Source organism: Lolium rigidum, chromosome 6 (genome assembly GCF_022539505.1).
Source record: "Lolium rigidum isolate FL_2022 chromosome 6, APGP_CSIRO_Lrig_0.1, whole genome shotgun sequence".
NCBI classification, from domain to species: domain Eukaryota; kingdom Viridiplantae; phylum Streptophyta; class Magnoliopsida; order Poales; family Poaceae; genus Lolium; species Lolium rigidum.
The window spans coordinates 1,223,635-1,244,065 of NC_061513.1; the positions used below are offsets into that span (position 1 = coordinate 1,223,635).

General features: G+C 49.8%; 2 protein-coding genes across 2 annotated transcripts; one reads left to right on the forward strand and one right to left on the reverse strand.

Annotated features, from left to right (window-relative positions):
- The first annotated feature begins 5,871 nt into the window (after positions 1-5,871).
- LOC124666021 (probable NADPH:quinone oxidoreductase 2) lies at positions 5,872-11,029 on the forward strand. Its single transcript, XM_047203367.1, has 3 exons — positions 5,872-6,078; positions 6,183-6,207; positions 10,470-11,029. The coding sequence occupies exons 1-3, from the start codon at positions 5,961-5,963 to the stop codon at positions 10,972-10,974; spliced, it is 648 nt and encodes a 215-aa protein (XP_047059323.1). The 5' UTR covers positions 5,872-5,960; the 3' UTR covers positions 10,975-11,029.
- A 1,281-nt stretch (positions 11,030-12,310) lies between these two features.
- Positions 12,311-12,625, reverse strand: LOC124659952 (putative lipid-transfer protein DIR1). Its single transcript, XM_047197756.1, has one exon. The coding sequence runs from the start codon at positions 12,623-12,625 to the stop codon at positions 12,311-12,313; it is 315 nt and encodes a 104-aa protein (XP_047053712.1).
- Positions 12,626-20,431: the final 7,806 nt, after the last annotated feature.

Here is a 20,431-nt window from a genome sequence, read left to right on the forward strand (position 1 = left end):
AGCCTGCGGCGGTACGTGTGCATGGACGCCAGGATGAGGACCGCGGCGACGGTGTTCCGTCGCGCTGCCGGGGCCCATGGTGTGGCGACTGCCTCCACGGTGAAGTCCGCGTGCACGAAGGCGCGGTGGTCTGACCCCGACTTGGAGAGCAGCGGGGTCTCCTGCACCACGCGGTTGGTCGCGTCTGGGGAGAAGATCGCCGACAACTTCTTCACTAGAAATGACGCCGTCATACACGCATGCTGCTGCCCAAGCCTGCCATCCGCGCCCGCACGCGCATGCCGATGCCCGTCCTCCTCGGCGTCGCCTAACCACGCATGCCACCCATGCCCAAACGCGCATGCCGCGCCCGCGCCTCGCTACAGCCTACGAGGCACGGGGCGCCACAATGGCGTGCTCCAGCGAGGATCTCCGCAGCGGAAGGGACGCTGCAGCGGCGTGCTTCAACATCTACTTTTTCATCGGATGGAGCCATGGATTTCAAAGGAGATAGAGAAGAAAATATTTTAGGAAAGACGAGGAGAGAGAATCGGAGAAACATGATTTGGGGAGCGCGACACTCCGACCAAGCTTTAAATTTCTTACCTTTTCCCCTCTCCCGAATGGTCCCATCCCATGTATTTGTACTTGTATTGTTGATTGTCCATCCGAGTATCAAAAGCGATGTTGCAGGACCCACCAATCCCTCAGCCAATGGGAGAACGAGTTCAGGCCGGTGCATGTGCCGCCCGGTTCATCTCATGATTTCCGTACCTCATGTGTCTAACTTCTAGCTGTACAGATTTTCATTGGGAAGGCGCGACATTGTGGAGTTTCTAGCTAGTTCATGCATGCGTGCAAACCTTCCACAACAAAGGTATTTTTAGGGCGCGTTTGGTACTTTTTTTTTTTTTGCATAGGCTGGGTCTTAGAATGAGTCGTTTGGTTACCTGCAGGCCGTCATGTTTTTGCAAGAGCCGGGTTTTAAAGCACCCCAGGACAGATCCTAGAGAAACGCCCAGAATGATAGTTTATTTGGAGCCAGGCCCGTTACAGCCAGAAGGTTGCACGCGTGGGGGAACGGAGATGGAAATAACACGTGTCTTCAGGAACACGCGCCATAATTAGCCTCACCGCTCCCCACTCCTTCCTCTCACTCGCGACCGCACTCTCACCCCCCCCCCCCAAACTTTCACATCATCCGGCGGTTCTCCGCCGACCAATCCGCCGGACCGCCGCACGAAGGAGCATCGGTACCGGAGGAGGAGACGTCGGTGAGCAGCACCGCGACATCGGTCGCAACCTGCTCCGCAGTCTTCATCGGCATCTCGAGTTCGCCCGCGACCTCGAGCTCGTCCTCGGCCAGAACAATGGCGGTAACGACCTCTCCTTCTCACCTTCTTATTCGTTGTGCCAGAACAGGTCATGCTCGGGCAGTTGCGACGACATGCACATTAGATCTGCTAGGGTTTCCATTAGGATAGGTTCGGATTGATGTTTGCAAGGTGTTCCTCGCCTTTGCTTGTTGTTCTTGTCGAGGTCTTGGTGTTCACGGCTCGATTTTCTTAGTTACTCTAATCTCCAATCGCGGTAGATCCTTCCTAGATCGGACTGTGGATTGCTGAAACTACCAGATTTTACTGTGCATGCAAAGAGGGGAGGAGTTTTTTGTGCTAGGGTTTAGCATGTTCAGATTCCTGTGCGGAATGAGTTGTGCTAGTTTGTTCTAGATTATGTTATTTCTGATTAAACTAGGCCGATGATTGTAACCGGGAATCATAGTGTGAGGAGATGATTGATCATAACCTATGGCATGACTGAACATAACCATGCCATTGGTTCTGATCAAACATCTCCTCCATATGTCCTCGTTGTATGAGGCATATGCTACCTTGCTTTCCATGTTTGTACTTCTTCAGTTCTGCAATGACCAATGATTTAACTATGGCACAACGGAAGGCAGGGTGCTTCCCTCAAACTTAGTAATGTGTGCCATATTACTTGCACACTAGACTTAGTTTGCGGACAGTCACTTTGCCTACCGTGTGATCCAATATATGAGATCTCATTTTGTATGTCTAGTGCATTGACCAATGATTAAACAATGGCACACTGGAAGGCAAGGTGTTGCCCTCAAACTTAGTCGTGTGTGTGCGATTACTTACACACTAGAATTAGTTTGGGGCAGTCCCTTGAGCTGCTGTGTGAGCCAATGTATGAGGCATCACATATTTTCAATGTTCGTTTTCATCTATATACTTGTGAGCAGGCACACCTCGAACACCATGTGTTCTTGTGGCAGACTGAGAAGCTCCAGCTTGGGTCACCTACTGAGACCCCCGACGAGGGACCGTCGAAGAAGCGAAGGGCGGCTAACGTCGACTACTTCCAGCAGGACGAAGGGCCCGACCAGTTCCTGCGCATCGTCTTCAGGCCCACCTTTAGCCGGCTCCGGATCCCTCAAGATTTCGTCAGGTGGTTCATAGAAATCCCTTCGAGAACATTATCGTCACCACCAACACTGGCTGCAACTGGAGGATGACTACGGTGAGAGAAGGCGATGACACATACATCGAACAGGGGTGGGCGGGCTTCGCCGTCGCTCATCAGCTGCAGGTAGGCTAGTTCCTCATCTTCAAAAAAGTGTCCTCCTTCGAGTACAGTGTGGTCATCTTCAACCACACCTGCACTGAGGTGATGACCAGCTGTCATTACCATGACGATGCCACCATGTGTGTCGTCTTCGAAAATCATGTCTGAAGCTTACCTGGTTCTGTGTCGCTGCTACCATGTCTCGGTCTAGTTGTTGTTCGTGTCGTCTGTTGAACTATGATCGCTCTGTTGTGTCCTGAACTATGACCGTGTTTGAACAATGTTGTGTCGTCTACTTGTGTCGTCTATGATCAGTGCCAAGTTTGCCTGAATTGTGATTGTATTTTTTTGCTTCTGCTGTTAATCGTTGGTAACCTCACCACTGAAGGAAAGAGGTAAGCAGAAGCAGATTATGAGTTGCAACCAAACAACAGGTGCCCGTTCTGGGCTGCTACTAAGCTTGAAAACCGACCTACCAATGGGCAGAGCCCAAATCTCCACGGGGCCACAAAAAACTCTGTACAGGCCACCAAACAACGATTCTTTTATGGCCCATGGTCCGTCTACAACGCGTAGGGCTCTTCTTTACATTGTGCCAATGGTGCATCAAATTGATGCAGACTACCAAACACTCTCTTGTTAGGGCGATCTAGCACGTTTTTGGCTGTTTTGAAACCGTTCAAGTGGGCTGGTCGGCAAGCCAGGCACGCTTCAGCAGCCCCGATTCGTGTGGACTGGTTGAACCGTCCATTAAGTGGACCGAACAATAAGTGTGTCCTCCCGTGTTTTCCTCTTGGCTAGCTAGGGTGCTTCCATCAGTAGCACACAAGTCATAAACAAGCAATTTCCTTCCCAAATCTCGCCTGCCATCTCCGTCGCCGCCCCAGGCAGCGCCTTCGTCTGCGCTTTAGGTTGCCATTGCCGGTCCCATTTTCCACCGGATCATGTTGCCCATGAACAACATTCTCGTGTCGTCGTTTTGCTCTATCGCCACAAGAGCTAGCTGATTATTTCCGTCCCCGACCATCATCGTGAGTGCCGACCTTTTGGTGCCGTCATCTCGAACCGACGACGCACCACGTCTCTATCCCAATATTATCGCGACCACGAATCTGGCTTCTTATTCGCCGCCGTGCCTTGCACGGCTTGTTGAAGGTCCTTCGAGTCCTTCGGACTGGCCAGCTTCGTCGCCTTCATCTTTGATGACGGTTTGGGAGCTTTCTGCGCCATGGTTGCGAGGGGTAAGTGTGTGCCAGCGGTGGCAAGTTTTCGGTGGGAAAGCATATCGATGGGCAGTATAAATGAAAGACCAGGTGAGAGACATAAAAGAGAGATGAGAATTGTGGGTCATATCAAGCATAAGGACCAGTCGTTGTGTCAAAGACACATATGGTAGCCACTCCCCACGTCGTCACCTTGTTACGTCTGTCGCTCCCGCAAGGAGCCCTGTGAAGCAGGGATGGTCTCGGGACGCCAAACACTTTATTGGACCGCGCTGGATTGAAAACTACATTTAGGGCACGCGGCTAGGCGAGGTTTTCTGTCCGTTGCGCGCCTAAGACCTTTTGGACGGTTTGGTAGATGTACCTAAATTGTGGTTGCATTTTCTTTAAAAAGATAGGAATGTAAAATTTCATCAATATAATATGTGCTCCCTAATTAATTTGGGACTACATCTATTTATTGGTCAACTGTTTATCAACTCGTAGTAAGTCAAAAAAAAATCCATGAGAGAAATCCCCCATAACCCTTACATATATGTGTCATTCCACTGTTTTTCAATTCGTCAGAAGTCAAATTTTCTTCCAATGACTGGATGGCATGTGGCATGTGGCATGTGAAAAATCCCCAAACACTTAGATTAAATCATTAACGATCTTTGTAGACAAGCTACTGGTTAAATCATTAACAATCTTTGGCAATAAACAAATTATTTGAAAAAAAAGACAAAAACATATTTTACATGAAGGAAATTACAGTTTTGTTTGCCCAGAATTAAATAGAGAACATTAGTGTAATGGATTGTAACTTGGTAAATAGAAAACTTTTATAAAGAATATAAGGAAAATATCACTAACATAGTTTCAGAAGCAAATTTATAGGACCGTTTGCTGAAAATTACATACCATGCTAAATATTACCGTTTCCCATATCATGTAGAAACTACTGTAATGGCTGTAATATGCTAGACACAAAATTATACAAAATACATTACGAAAATCTAATTTACTTGATTTAAAGACAATAATTAGAGTATTTTTTTTGCCTAAACTTACATGTTACAAATCATGTAAATACTAGTGGAATTAATAAGCTATAATTTATGCAAAGGAAGGAAAAATGAAAAGAAAGAGAAAATTACACGCAAAAATTTACTGGCAAGGCAGACTTGTATCCGCCGTACATGTGAAGTCTCAGCAGGAGCCAGCAAAGGCCATGAAGCTTGATCGCCGACCAAAGCTTTTGCATCCTATTCCTACCACATCCACTCAACTCAACACGTACGATAAGCTTTCTGGAAAAGAACATCGTCACAGCGACCAAGAGCTGAGCTTAATCTTACGCTATACACAAAAATGGGACGTTGTATATATAGCACTCCGGCGCAACGTCGAAGAATCTGACATAAAAAAGGACAAAAAGATTCGATTGACAAAGAATAGAGAATCAGTCGATAAATATGTAGCAAACCCGATGAATTTGAAAATTTTGAAATCCCACTTAAGCACTGACATACGAGCTCCACTTGTGAGAGTCCATGTTTTGATGGATTTGAACCTATTTGCAAAACAAAATACTCCGTACCAAATATTGGTAATTTGTGCAACAAACAACGAACAGCTTTTTTTTTTTTTTTTTTTGAGGGTAACGAACAGCTTCTGATAGTCGCTAGTTGGGCTGAGCGTGACCCGTGAGGCCGTGACAATGGGTGCGAGCGCGTAAGGAGATTCTACACCAGTTGGGCTGCGGAAAGTATACAAAATGTAAATTTTGTGTCCGTAGTTTCAGTCCATAGGCCCAAGCAACATATAAGACATGGATTTTTTTTGGATAATCTATCGAGACACGCGGTTTGCTCTCCCACACAAGAGAAAAATGGTAACCCTAGGCCCTAGCATGGCCTACCAGAAAGTGACACGATCATCTTCCAGAAATTTTCGCTTATGTAACAGGAGGGCCCACATGCCTCGTGATCGACCTCTTCGTCCGTCAAAATTCAAAGTTGGCAACGACTACCCAAAAGGTTCGCGCCATAACTTTAACCGCACCGCGAGCACGTCTGGTCAAGACAGCTACATACAAATTCCACCTGTGTCTGTGGACACAACAGTCCGAACCGCTTCATCCGCACACACCAATCAAGCTAGGAATTCCAGCCCTGAACAGATATGGAAGGCTCGACGACGGCAGCCGCTCCGGCGAAACGGGCGAGGCGGACGTTGAGAGTGGCGGCGATCTCGGGCTCGCTCCGCCGGGCGTCGGCCAACACCGGCCTCATCCGCGCCGGTAAGCACGCCCCATATCCAACTTTTCTTGCGTAAGGATCGATCAGCATCAACACTGAACTGAGGTGTTCATTCTATTGCTGTGTACCTGTGCGTGTGCAAAAGCGGCGAAGCTGTGCGAGGAGTCCATCCCGGTGTTGGCCAAGACCCGGCAGTACTCTCGCCGATCTGATACCAAACACAGCCCCTGCCGTCGAGTACTTTCCGACGACTAACGATGAAGTGATTTCCGACGAGACGTCACGCACGTACGATAGCCAGTACTTCCGCCGTGAGGTACGACCCAGCTAGCCAAGCTCCTGCTTGATCGATCTTGTGATCTGCTAGCTAGTACTACTCACGCGCACAACACAAAAGCGATTAGCCACAGGTGCATATCGCACCTTGGTGTTTTTCCTTGTATTGATTCAACTCACGGTGGTTTACACGTTCAGCTTACAAGCATATAAATAGCACATCTAGCTAGCTAAACCAAACCTAGTCGGTGACTAACACTAGTACTACTCGGTTACATATCATGTATACTCTGAACCGTGCAACACACGTAGTGTTCCTACCCGGAACGTGTACGCATACATACTCGTATACGGAGACATACGAGGTCGTGCCGGACTCGGAGTGCTTATTCCTAACAATCACCCCCTAAGCACGACGTGCACTTCACCTCGACCTGGGTCCCAAATGCGCCAGCTGTTTCTCGCGGGCGTCTTCCTCGGCATTGCTTTTGCCGCTCCTCGTGGCACCCAAGCCACCGACTTTACCTTCGTCGGTTTCTCCATAGCTTGACGCTGACCATCTTCCTTGTCCGCATCTTCAGTCTTCACCGGTACCTTGATGAACAAACACTGTCTTTTGTGCTTCATCTTCTCCGGATTATTAACCACCTGAAATATCTTCTTCGGATAGTTGTCCAACATGCGTCGCATGCGTGCTCGTGTCGGTCGTAGTCGTCTAGTCTCCAGTGCAGTCGGAGATAGCACGGCGTACTCTTCTGCGCCCGACGTCGCACTTGCTTCTTCACTTCTGGATCCTTCATTTGCTGGCTGAGGACCCACGTCGCTTCTTCGCGACTCACCTTTGTAATCTCGTCGAAGTACTTCCTCCCCGAGATTCACAGGAACATGCACAGCTAGCTTCTTGCCCGATCGATGCGATTCTAGCCGATGCTTTTGGCTATAATGCACCCCCGTACAAGCTAGCTCACGCATAGCTAGTTCCATCAGCTCTAGACACATGTAACGTGTCTGCCTATTTCTTACTAGGATGTCAACTTCCATCCCGTCTGATGCAGCCTGAGATAGGCTCATCTTTTCATCTGGCCTAGACAGAACAACAACACGTTTGCCCTCATCTGGCCTTCTTTCTTCTGATGCACTTGGAGGAGACGCCAAAGCTAACACGCTAGGGTTCGGTTCTTCGCCTTCCGAACCTCCAGGTTCTGGCCACAAATCGCCTCCTGGCGACGTGAAAACGTGGCCCTTGTCCACTTCCTTAGCTAAAACTCCAGCTTTTCCAGCCGTACTACTGGCCGCTGGAGTGCCCTCTGACGCTCCTAGATCGATTCCACTTGGCGAAATACCGTGACCATCTGCGCCAGCTGCTGATCCGCCTCCCAGCGCCCGTCCTCGATCGAGTCCAGGCAAGAGCGCATCGTCCAGCCGAAATGGGATTTCTGGCCTTGATGGCCCTAGCTCCTCACGTGGAGCTGCTCTTGGCAAAGAGCCTTCTATCCCACCTGGGCTGCCTGCTTGGCTCCCGTATGCACCTCCTGCCGCCCTGCTAGCCTCGGTAGGAGTGGCCCGAACTGAGCTCCCGTGGAGCTCCACTGCTGAGCCTCCTGGCGCACTGCTGCCTAGATTGTCTGCCCAAGCGCGTGACCTGCTGCTCGCTCTGGGGCTCCCACGCGGAGAGACACCTCCAGGTGTAGCGCCTGGAACTTCACCGCTGGGTTCGCTCGGCTCATCTCCAGGTCGAGCGCGAGACACTAGCGAGCGTGCTGCTGCACTAACGCTTGAACGTGTCGACAATGCACTAGAGCTTGAATTCATAGCACCAGTTTCCGCGTCGATACGTGTGTCTGGCCAAACTTGATCATCTGCATGCCTACAATCACTGTGTCCAACAGTGAAAATCTCTTCCGGTTCCGTGGAGTTCCAAATCCATGATAAGTCTTCCTCGAAGACTACGTCACACGCGACAATCACGTTGTTGGTCGAGGGATTGCTCAAACGGTACGCTTTCGAACCTTCTTCATAACCAGTCATGATCATTGGAGTACTCCGATCCGCCAAGCTTCTTTTATGGCCGGACACCGTCTTGACATGCGCCACACACCCGAAAGTGCGAAGATGATCAACCGAGGGCTTTCGTCCATACCATGTTTCGTACGGAGTCCCACCAACCATACTCCTAGTTGGCGCCCTGTTCAGCAAGTAGACAGCCGTGTTGACTGCCTCACCCCAGAACTTTCCTGGCAAGTCCTTGCTCTCCATCATGCTTCGTGCCATGGCCACCACCTTATGCTTCAATTCACCACCCCGATCTATGCGTAGGGACTTTTTCACCCTCGCCTTGACCTCTCCAGCTTCCTTGATCTTCTCGAATGCTTGTATAGCTTGATCCTTACTTTTCAGCAACACAATCCACATGTATTGGCTGTGATCATCCACCACAAGCATGAAGTACTCATTACCGGACGGGGTTGCGGGTGAAATTGGACCGCATATATCGCCATGAACGAGCTCCAAAGCTTCACTTGCCTGAAACGTGGTTTCACGTGGGTACGGGGCACTCCGTTGCTTCTCGACGACACCTTCGTCGCATAGCTTGTCCACATGATCCACACACGGTAGACCGTGATCCGTCACAATCTCCGTAGCCGGTGATGGAGGAGGTAGCTCCTCCTCATCCTTCTGCTCGCATACTTCGAGCATCAGCATCATCGGTCCATCATCTCCTTCCTGGGCGATGAGAGCCCTTTCCTTCGGCTTCGGTGGTTTCCGGCAATCAACCTTGAAGTGACCGAGCTCGCCGCAGTTATGACATCTTACTTTCTTTATGTCAAACTTCCTCCTCGGCGGAGCGTCATCCTCGTCCTCCCCTGCGATGTACTTTTTCACTGGGCGAGAAACTTCTTCATCACTTCTTCTGCTAGATGCCTTATCGCCCTTCTCTTTGGCGACCACCGCTTGCCACTGGGCACGGGTAAGCATAACATGCTCTTCCGGTACCACATCACCATAGGTGATTTTCATCCGCTCATCATGAGCCTTGAACCGTCCAACTAGATCATCCATCGTGAGAGTCTTGAGATCAACGCACTGCTCGATTGCCGAAACAACGGACAAGTAACGCGGCGGCACCGCGCGAAGGAAACGCCTTACGATCGAGATCTCCTCGAGCTTCTCGTCGAGCGCGCGAATCCCATTGACCAATGTAGCGACCCTCGAAGCGAAGGTGTCCACCGTCTCATCTTCTCCCATCTCCAGATTCTCGTACTTCTTCTGCAAGGTTTGTAGGGCCGCCTCGCGGACGCGCTCGTGACCAAGATTTAGCGTCTTGATCGTCTCCCATGCCTCCTTTGCAGATTTCTTCGAGATCGAGTCTTGCTTCACGTCCATCGGCATCACCGAGCGGATGGCCGTGAGTGCTCGTCGGTCCTTGCGGTACTCCGACGCGCCCTTCTTGAACTCGTCGCCGCCAGGATCAACAGCTTCCCAGATTTCGTTGGACTCGAGCGCCCACATCATCGTGGTCGCCCACACCGTGTAGTTGTCGTGGATGTACTGCGGGTACTGCGTCGACACCGGCGCCGCGACGTCGGAATACTCGCCCACCTCCTTCGTCATGACCTCCCGTTACTAGGAGATCCTCCACAAGGCTCTGATACCAATTGTTGGCCCAGACCCGGCAGTACTCTCGCCGATCTGATACCAAACACAGCCCCTGCCGTCGAGTACTTTCCGACGACTAACGATGAAGTGATTTCCGACGAGACGTCACGCACGTACGATAGCCAGTACTTCCGCCGTGAGGTACGACCCAGCTAGCCAAGCTCCTGCTTGATCGATCTTGTGATCTGCTAGCTAGTACTACTCACGCGCACAACACAAAAGCGATTAGCCACAGGTGCATATCGCACCTTGGTATTTTTCCTTGTATTGATTCAACTCACGGTGGTTTACACGTTCAGCTTACAAGCATATAAATAGCACATCTAGCTAGCTAAACCAAACCTAGTCGGTGACTAACACTAGTACTACTCGGTTACATATCATGTATACTCTGAACCGTGCAACACACGTAGTGTTCCTACCCGGAACGTGTACGCATACATACTCGTATACGGAGACATACGAGGTCGTGCCGGACTCGGAGTGCTTATTCCTAACACCCGGGGCTGCAGATCGACCACGTCGACATCTCCGACCTGCCGCTCGTGAACACTGACCTCGAGAACACCGGCGGCAACGTGTTCCCGGCAGCCGTCGAGGCGTTCCGGGACAGGGTCCGCGACGCCGACTGCTTTCTCTTCGCCTCGCCCGAGTACAACTACTCCATCTCGGGCCCGCTGAAGAACGCGCTGGACTGGGGGTCGCGGCCGCCGAACGTGTGGGCGGACAGGGCCGCCGCCGTCGTCAGCGCGTCGGGGAAGTCCGGCGGGAAGCGGATGGTGTACCACGTCCGGCAGGTCGGGGTGTTCCTGGACATCCATTTCGTCAACAAGCCGGAGGGTTTCGTCCAGGCGCACTATCCGGCCAGCAAGTTCAACGGCGACGGGAACCTGATCGACCAGGAGACGGAGGAGCAGTTGAGGAAGATCCTGCTTTCGCTGCAGGCCTTCGCGCTCAGGCTCATCCATGGCAAAACTGTTGCAGAGTCTGAGCAGGGGAGTTAGTGGCCCTGTCCTTTCTCCGACTGCTGAATGAATGGATGCAACTTGTCTAGATGTCTGAATGTTTTTTCGTCAAAAAATGTCTGAATCGCAGTGCTGTCCAACATTTCGTGGTTACTAGTCTAATGTTATCTCCGATTTGTGATTCCAACTTCTGTAGTTATTATCTCCGATACAAACTTGTTGAAAGTTATGAGGAACAACAGAGGATATCAACCAGCATGAACAACAGAGTCCTGAATTAGCCGAATTCACAAATAGCAACAAAACACAAGTTCAGAACAAAGCATTCCAGAATTATCAGTTAGACGAATAGAAATACATCACCCATACACCTTAGTTGCATTACATTCAGTTAGCAGCAAAATGACTAATGTATATGTTTCCCAAACAGATTACATGCTTCCAAAGCCTGGCCTGACAGATGGCTTGAGAGTCGGAGCCAGAGCCAAATTGCCCCAATCCTGATAGGTTTTGTGATTGCAAGAGGAACAAAGGGACAATCTCTCGCGAAGGCTTTGCGAGGTAACTCACGGATCACTGACATTCGTGGGACTCCAGACCTACTACAAGCCATCTTGGAGTTCATCAAATTGTGGATCATCATTGAGAACCAACCTCATCTGACTTCATCTGAAGATAAGTTCATTTGGATATTGCCATATTGGCTGCAGATGGAAAATACTCCTCAGCATATATTGGCTAACTCTGCTGCAGACTCTGGACAGGAGAGTTAGTGGTGTTGGATGCTGCGATTGCTGAATGTGACTCGTTGAGATGTCTGAATGTTTTCCGTCTAAAACATGTCAGAATGCACGTTCGATTGTCTTCTTGATTGAATAATCTAGTGTGCCCAACAATTCACCGTCACCAGATTCCACTACATAAATCCCTGGTTTTTGCCTTCAGTTAGCAACTCGTCTAAGCTTAAGATCGTATTCCATCTTCGTGCTGATTTGTTGTGATGCAGCCAAAAAACAAAAATCGGGGCCAGCTTTCGCTAGGAAGTGCATCTTTTTTTTTCATGTGCTTCATTTTTTTTACTTATAAAAACAGAAAATAATTACTCGGCCTGTGGATAACATTTATAGTATTCAGGTTTTATCCCTGATTATTTACAGACCCAACACCCTGGCACCACCTCATATTAGGGAAATTGTTCAGATGACACAGTCACACAGATACAACATCACTACGTGCTCCACGCGTACACATGGCAACAAAGCTGTTGACACACCAACACATAGCACAAGATGAGAGCATATACACGGCTTAGTAGATCGTATATACCTCCAGGCCCCATCCATTTATACCGCGTAAATCCCTTGCTTGAGGACATCTAGCAGTCGGGCGGCGTGGTGAGGCCGCATTTGGCCGGCAGCTCCATGGCTCGCTTGGGGTCGATGTTGTAGAGGTTGAGCCAGGGGGAGTTCTTGTAGCCGCAGAGGCACTTGAGGTTCGCCTTCCCCAGCGTCGCGCAGCACTCCGGCGACGGCTCCGGCTCCGGGTCCGTTGTCGCCGCCGCCGCGGGCTGGCACAACATGAAGTCGTCGTTGCTCATGTCGCACACGGCGTGCGCGTGCCAGGGCGCCGCGGCGAGAGCCACCGCGAGAACGAGGAGCGCTGCCAGCACCACCGTCTTCCTGTTGGTCATGTCACACGACAAAGTAGAAAGCAGCTTAGCTCGGTGCTAGAATGATTGTGGATTTGTGGTGGGTTGTTCAAGCTAAGCTGCGCATGGCGGGGTATTTATATCGTGAGAGGTGGGGTGTTTTGGCTGTTGGGTGTTGCAAGTTTGTGGTTTTGAGGAAGAGGGCCTTACCGTTGGGCTGCAAACTGAGTTTCAGGTTGTAACCGGACGATCATGGTTATTATGCCGTAAGAAACAGATTATGGTTATTTTTGGCCGTGAAGAGCAGTTGGTAAGCTAGCTAAAGATGGCGTTGCGGAACATGACCATCTTTGTTTGATGGGTCAGCTCGATCAGCGCGCGTGTCGGCATGTCCTGGAAACAATGCGAGTTACTGGCGTGCAATTTTCCGACAACACAAGTGCTAGGTGCAAAACATGAGAACCAGCCCGTGAAGCTCTCTTGTTTGCTTGTAGCGCACCAACTTGGGATGAGGTTCACGGGACGGGAGAGGAGTCAGCAATGCGACGGCAGGCCCACACCGGCCGGCACTTGTGGCTGGGAGTGTACAGAGACAACATGCGTTTTTATCTTTGTCCGGGTGTTGCTGCAGCAACTACGTGCGCCATGGTGTTTCCACCACCAGCCATGCTTTGCTTTCGTTTGCGAGCTCAAATCTGTCAGCTTGCTCACGGCACGGGTGAGGAAACGCACGGTCATGAGTGTTGTTTAGGTTTTGCGGGTCACGGTTTTCACTATGGCATTCTATCAATTTACAGGCACTTAGAAGCGTCTCTAAAACTCACTAAAGTGTTTCTAACTAATTTTTGAGGCACTATAGAATTTCAAATTTATTGTGACTCTAAAAATATTTCGTACACTTTGAAAAAATGGCTCTAAAAATGGTATTTTTTATAGACACCAAGATCCGCACTATGGACAACTTGGCTTTGCGGAGATGGCCCCACAACCCCGTCTGGAAGCTTTTTCATATTCATCCGGAAACGATACACCATCATTGCCACAATTGCTCTTCCACTACCGAGTTAGAGATGTTGTGCTCGCGAAGTGTTATTTACTGGTGACGTCCCCCACTACCATGACCGATAGCGAGTTTTTTTGGATGTTGGCTTCCATACATCGTCCATTTTACGAAAGGAAAAGAAGGACCGCCAGTGGGATTATCACATACATCATTTAGGGAGTGTGAAATGAACGTAATACGAAGGTCTTCACAAATGTGGCTTTGCCCTTACCCGACATGCTGCATATTTTGAGATACGAGATTGAGTAGAGGGCTTAGAACATCTCCAGTGAATGCCTCCAAAGCCCTCCCAAAGTACCTATCTGAGGCGCCAGAAAGGAATGGGCACCCAGTCGCGGCCCCCAAATGCATGTTCGGTCTAGCGCAACCTAAAGAGTTGTTCGGCACCCCTAGGCCAACAACGTCCCACATGGGGCGGCTCAGGGGCGCCGGACAGAAGGCATTGCCCACACCACTTATGGTTTCTCCAATGGGCCACCCATATCACATAATGGTGGCGATGGTTCCCTAGGCGGAGGCAAGAGAGACATCTCATTGGCGTTGTGTCTTTCCCACACGTCGTTGTTGCGCCTCATTCGGCGGTGTTAATGTCCACCTTCCCGCCATTTTCTCACCATGTTCCTGCTCCATTTCACGCCCAGTGTTTTGGTCATAATAGCTTACCCCTTTGGCGAGAAGCCAAACCACATTTCCTCATCAGCACCTCTCACCTTCCTCGCCTCTAGCATGTCTTGTCACCTTCCAACTACCTACGCGATGTTGAGCCACCCCGATCCACTATCGGTGAAGAACCAACCCGCGACCGCTGCTGGAGGAGAACCCACCACCTTCGAACGACGAATCCTTCCTACGGTGAGTCCGATGAGAACTACGGGGAGGAGGCGATGCGGGAGGTAGAGTATGAGGAGGTGTACTGGTCGAAGACCACACAGCGAGCGGAACACTACTACACCCTGCGGGAGGCCGAAGAGGCGCTCATGGAGTGGGGCATGGACATTTGCTGTGCGAGGGCGCCAATGAAGGAGTCCACTCGGCTGCTTATGATCGCCGAGCGGCAGAGAATCATCTACCTTAATCCGCGAAGCCTCACTGAGGCTGCCGCTCGCGTGACACCCTGAACGACGAATCTCGTTAGTCGTGCGCGACATTGAAGGCTGCGGGGTGTAGCCGTGTAGGGTAGGGCAGTCCACGCCTGAGGCCACGCAGCCCGCGCTACACCAGCAGTTGATCGAAGGCAAGTCGGAGCGGCGCGAGGCGGAGAAGAGCCGCGCCAGCAACAACCCAGAGATGAAGAGGAGGGCATTACTGAATTGCAAGGACGTGTCCCGAGTCCCGACAGCGCTGCGGTCGATTGGCATGGTTACCAACTCCCATATCCATTTCTGTGTAACCGTTTACTGCCACAAGGACTACGTGGTACCATCTCCTACGATGTACGCGCACGTGTTCTTAACCACGAAAAGTTGGATCAATTGATTCTGCAATAATGTTGGTACCATAACAGCTGTACGTGCTACATACTAGTACTGAATGTGTTCAAGATCTGGCCACGTCTCTCCTGAATTTTGTTCTTCTATAAGCCATAGTAGATCTGAGAAATCGATCTTACGTTTAAGTAAGTCACTGTCGATCTCCAGGCGGATCTACGTGTACTTATCAAACTTACACGATTAACACATGATCATTCCTTAACTTGTTCTGTTTGGCGCATCATTACGCACCGTTCGGGTTTTAACTTGTCTCTGCGGCATGCCGTACATACGTCGTTGTTGAGACATGTGGCTGTCCGGCGTCCGACCGATTAGTCGAGATCGACTCCCACCAATTATCGTTTTCTCCGTAGTCCTTTGGATCACGACAACACGGATCCGTACTGTTGCTCATACACGTCCGCGTCAGGTTTATCGTGCGATGGCACTTGATGTTTGCTTATGATTGGGAGACCACGCATCGCAGAGACGCATGCATGCTGTCTCCACGAAAACCATAATTAACGTGCCTCTACTCGTAGTCATTTGGCATCCACTTTGATAGTGTCATACGCCAAATGGGCAAGATCAACAGAGAACAGAGTAATAAGAACTGCCATCTTTTACTTAGTGTAGGTAGGCGGGGAAATTATACAGATTGTTTGCATTACATATTACGTTTCTACACTTTTACATATCACCCTGCAGAGAAATATACTGGAGAGAAGCTCCCGGGGTACACTGGAACATATATATGAACGAAAAATGCAAACATATATATATGTAGATTTGAGACAAGGATCGAGTAACGTGCACTGCCGCGTGCATGTGTGTCATGGCAGTACATGGCTAGCGGCCGGTACCGTTGCCGTCGCACGGCGCCTTGACGGTCCCCTCCGGCGTCGACGTCTGGCGGCCGACGGTGGCCGGCGGCAGCTTCTTGCCCTGGCCTTCCTGCCCTGCTTTGGCAGCCCCGCCTGCTGCATCGCTCCGGCCGCCGGCAGGAGCACGCGTGGACGCCGTGCCCTTGGCTGCCGCCACCGGCTCGTCGTCTGCGACGTCGGCGACGGTGAAGTCCAGAGGGAGCGCGCGCGACGGCTGCCGCCGATGGCGCGATGCCATCGCTTAGCTCTAGCAAACTAGCGACCTACTGATCTGGATAGACGAGCGCCAATGCTGCCACGCGCACACAACTGGCAAGCTAGCCACCTGGTTTGATATGTGGACTGCTGGAGAGTGAGCCATTTTATAGGAGGGAGAAGCCCCCGAGCTCGACGACAGTGAAGCCACGCATGTGGTTTTGACGCACAAAACTCGCACCAGGGCGCCGACGTGTGTCTCCGCTCGCTCGCTCAGTGCTAGCTGTGTGCGCGCACATCTTCTCGAACCAGAAATAAGCAAAGCGAGCGATAAATTTTGCTATCCAACTTGTTGCTTGCACTAGGACCAGATGACTATGACTAGTCCGACGCATAATGATGCTGGTACGAACATATGTACTTCAATCACTCACCACCCAGCACCAGCATGCAGCGTCACGAGAGATCGCGTCTGAGTCCACTGTGCATGGATCTAGCGTCCCTAAACTCTGAATGCATGTGCATGGTAAGGTGTGACAGTCGATCCAGCCAAAATCACACATTTATTTCATCTGTAATTTCTAGTTAAAATTCTGGACCTTAATTTTAAACTAGAAATCTTCAAGTCAACCAAAGAGGAGTCAGGATTAGAGGTTAAATGCTACAAGAAACGGCCTCTAGGCCGAGGTTCTCGAGCCATCGGCATAGGGGTATTGCCGACAGTGGCCCTCGATGTACAGCCAATGGTAACTGCTCTATCGGCGAAGGAGGTTTGGACACCAGGCTGTCAGCATAGGACCATACGCCGTGGGTTAAGCATGGTCATCGGCAAATTGGAACTGAAAAGCGACGCGCCGTACGTTTGATGGCGTCCTAAGTACTATATGTGGACGGCCTAGCCAACACCATGTGCCTCTCTATGCCGAGGTTATAGCCATCGATATATCTGGTGGGGTGTGGCGAGCATAGCTGGGCATGTGGCGGCGGAGGCCTAGAACATTTATAGATTTACCACTTTTTAGTTTGTATTATAGCCGTTTCTATAATTTAAAATGAGCATAAAAATGCATATATCCCACATTTTAAAATTTCCACACATATATATGATCATCATCATCATCAAATCCTCACACATGTGGTCATCCTCATCAAATGCACACGCATATCTATCATCAAATCCCTAGCCAAGTAGCCAAGTTCATCTATCATCATATATAGATACAAAAAGTTCACAAAACACAACAACTTGACATAGTGAGACATCTAACACTAGCACGACAAGCGTTCATGCATATAGTAGAAATGAAAACGAAATGAAAAGTTCATTATAAACAACCAAAACACACTATGTCCAATGACGAAGTTGGAGCACACCCACAACACAAATTCGTCCGCTAAGAGCATCATCACTACAAAATGAAGAAAGACCAACTGTTTAGCATGGCAATAGGTCCAATTCTAAGTTTTTTGCATGCCAAATTGTGTAGGTATGAGTATGATGCAAGAGTTTGAATGGAACCAACTAGAACTTAAAGGTCACAGGTAGAAGCAAGATGACTAGGAGTACAACCGGCCAAAGAATTGTTTGGATGATCCGACCCCTACATATTTGAGCAAGAGATAGCAAGTGTAAATCCATGTATACAAAAAAAAGTTTCTAGTGACTGAGTAGTTTGGAAAATGACTAACCATAGTCACTATGGCTTCAAGGGCCAAGAATAATTCCAACTATGGCAACAATGGAAACGGTCCAGATAGTGGGGGAGGAGGTCCCATAGTGGCATTGAAGTGTTACTAGTGCAAAAGGCCATGAACTACAAATTAGTTTAGAGCGGTGATTTCACGCGTTGCAAATAGAAAGGTAAAAAGCAGTGAAAAATTTAAAATTTCTTGGTAGTACGGGCCCGAACTAACTGAGGTAAGTGGGGACTAGTACACCTGCGACGCTACAGCCGCCGCATGGCATTCCTTGAGTTTTTGATGATTTATCAAAGGAAGCATATTCTAGGAATAGTGTACATGTGCCTAAAATATTGACAAAATGAATCTCATCAACACACCCATGCACAAATGAATGTCACAAAGAGGAAGAAAAGGTGAAAAACTTCCTAAGTGACAACGCATGTCTGTGAAGTGGGTCACAACAGTTAAATATTGGATCTCTCAACCTTCCGCCACACTTGTATATATATATTAGGGTCACACGCAAATTTGGGGGATTCCGACTCTATGAAGCGCACTTTCGGGAAAAACACTAGTCCCTGGGCATGCGCGGTCTACCCATCTAAAGCTCACCCAACAACGGTCGATTGGTGGAATTTTTATTTTGTTTATGTTTTGTTAAGACATAGGATCAGATAAGACCTAGGTCGAGACTATATTCTAGCAAAATTTACCATTGTTTGACTCATGGTGGGAGTTTCTCCTATAAATCTAGAACCTTCCTAAATGAAGTGGGTCAACCTAGGAGGTAAATATTGGCTCTCTCAACCTTGTACCACACTTATATACAAATCTTAGGGCCACACAAGTTTTTTTGCGAGGGGGGATTACGACCCTTCGAAGCTCGTTTTAAGGCTAAGTCTCAGACTATGGGCCCTCGTGGTTTACCCCTCTAAAATTCGGCGAGCCCAAGATTTCAATGAATTATGTCCGGTGTATCCGACGTGGGTGCTTTGTGGTCTACCATTTTATGTGAAATCATATGTGGGTATAATTTATTCAAAAAAGCAAAATCTTTGCATGGTTTCATTTTATGTGATATATTACTAAGAAATAAAAGTATCATACAACTAAAAATCAAAAGGAAGCAAAAAATTATACATAGTAAATAAAATCATAAGAAGGGGTAAAATAATGAGTATGCCGAAGGCCATCGTAGGCATAGGCTATATGTCGGGGGCCTCTCGCAGAGCCGTTGGGATACAAATAACGCCCGCCAGTTACCCGCCAGACATGATAGCTGTCTTTGCCGACTGCTTCCCTTAATGCCGACAGTAGCCCTAGGCACTTATTCAAATTATCCGACGGCTCGCATATGCCGACTACCATTCTTGTTAAGCCGTCGGCATAGTGTCTTATACGCCGATGACCTCAGTTTTTGGCGGTTTTTTTTTTGCATTAAGCATCTTGATGTATATGCCGAGGGCCCTGATAAAAAGGTGCCGGTAACATGTCGTTTTCCTGAAGTGAAAGGGGCCAAGATAGACTAATTTTCACTAAAATAATCTTGTTTAAATCACACTTAGCATGTGCCAAAGGGAACATGTATAACGTATGCTGCTCCTCACTAATTAGGAACATAATGTGTGGTATGCGCGTGCGTACGAGTTTGAAAAGTCCACGTGTAGAAGTAGAATATTATGCTAAACCATGTCTTGTCCATGAACACTCTCATACTATTTCCCATAGATTCTCGCGCGTAAGGGCATCTCCAGCGGCGCGACGCAAACGGTCGCTTCGCTTTGGTCGTAAATGCGTCTGGCACCCTCTCCAGCGGCACGACGCAAAGTGACAGGACCGTCCGCGGAGACGCAAATCTGGTCCAAATATGCGCCAGGTTTGCGTCTCGGCGGACGCTGCGCGGACGCGCAAAGTGTCCGCTGCGGTCTCCACCGGGCCCGCCTGGCAGCGAGCCTGCATGGAGAGCATCGCTTCCGCGGCCAGCGCTTCCGCGTCTGCGCCGCAGCCTTCGCCATGAATGCCGCAGCTTCCTGTTCTGCGCCTCCTCCACCGCCGCCACAGCCTTGGGAGCCTCCCCCACCGCCGCCACAGCCTTATGGCTCGGCGCCTCCCCCACTGCCGCCACAGCCTTATGGCTGGGCTCCTCATCCGCCGCCACAGCCGCGGCCCCGGGCGCCTCCACCGCCGCCTCGGCCGCGGCCTCCTCAACCTCGAGCACCGCGATCGCGCCCGGCGTACGCTCCCCGGATGGCTACCGGCCGTGGGACATACCGGAGATCATCTTGCTCGACGGCGACGAGGAGCAAGCACGGCCACGATGCGCGGCGAGTAGGCGTTTTAGGTTTTTTTTTATGTTTTCAAGTATGTAAGTTATGTTTCAGTTTTTGTAAATTATGTTTCAGTTCAAAAAATGATTCGTCCTAAAAAAAATGCGTCGTGCCGCTGGAGCCACCCCCGACGCAAACGGACGCGCGGTCGTTTTCGACCAAAAGGGCCGACACAAACGGACGCGCGCGGATGCTAAAATGCGCCGCGCCGCTGGAGATGCCCTAAG

Coding starts and splice junctions, on each gene's coding strand:
- LOC124666021 (XM_047203367.1), top strand. CDS start 5,961: ATGGAAGGCTCGACGACGGCAGCCGCTCCGGCGAAACGGGCGAGGCGG. Junction 6,079..6,182: donor CACCGGCCTCATCCGCGCCG/GTAAGCACGCCC, acceptor CGTGTGCAAAAG/CGGCGAAGCTGTGCGAGGAG. Junction 6,208..10,469: donor AAGCTGTGCGAGGAGTCCAT/CCCGGTGTTGGC, acceptor TTATTCCTAACA/CCCGGGGCTGCAGATCGACC.
- LOC124659952 (XM_047197756.1), bottom strand. CDS start 12,625: ATGACCAACAGGAAGACGGTGGTGCTGGCAGCGCTCCTCGTTCTCGCG.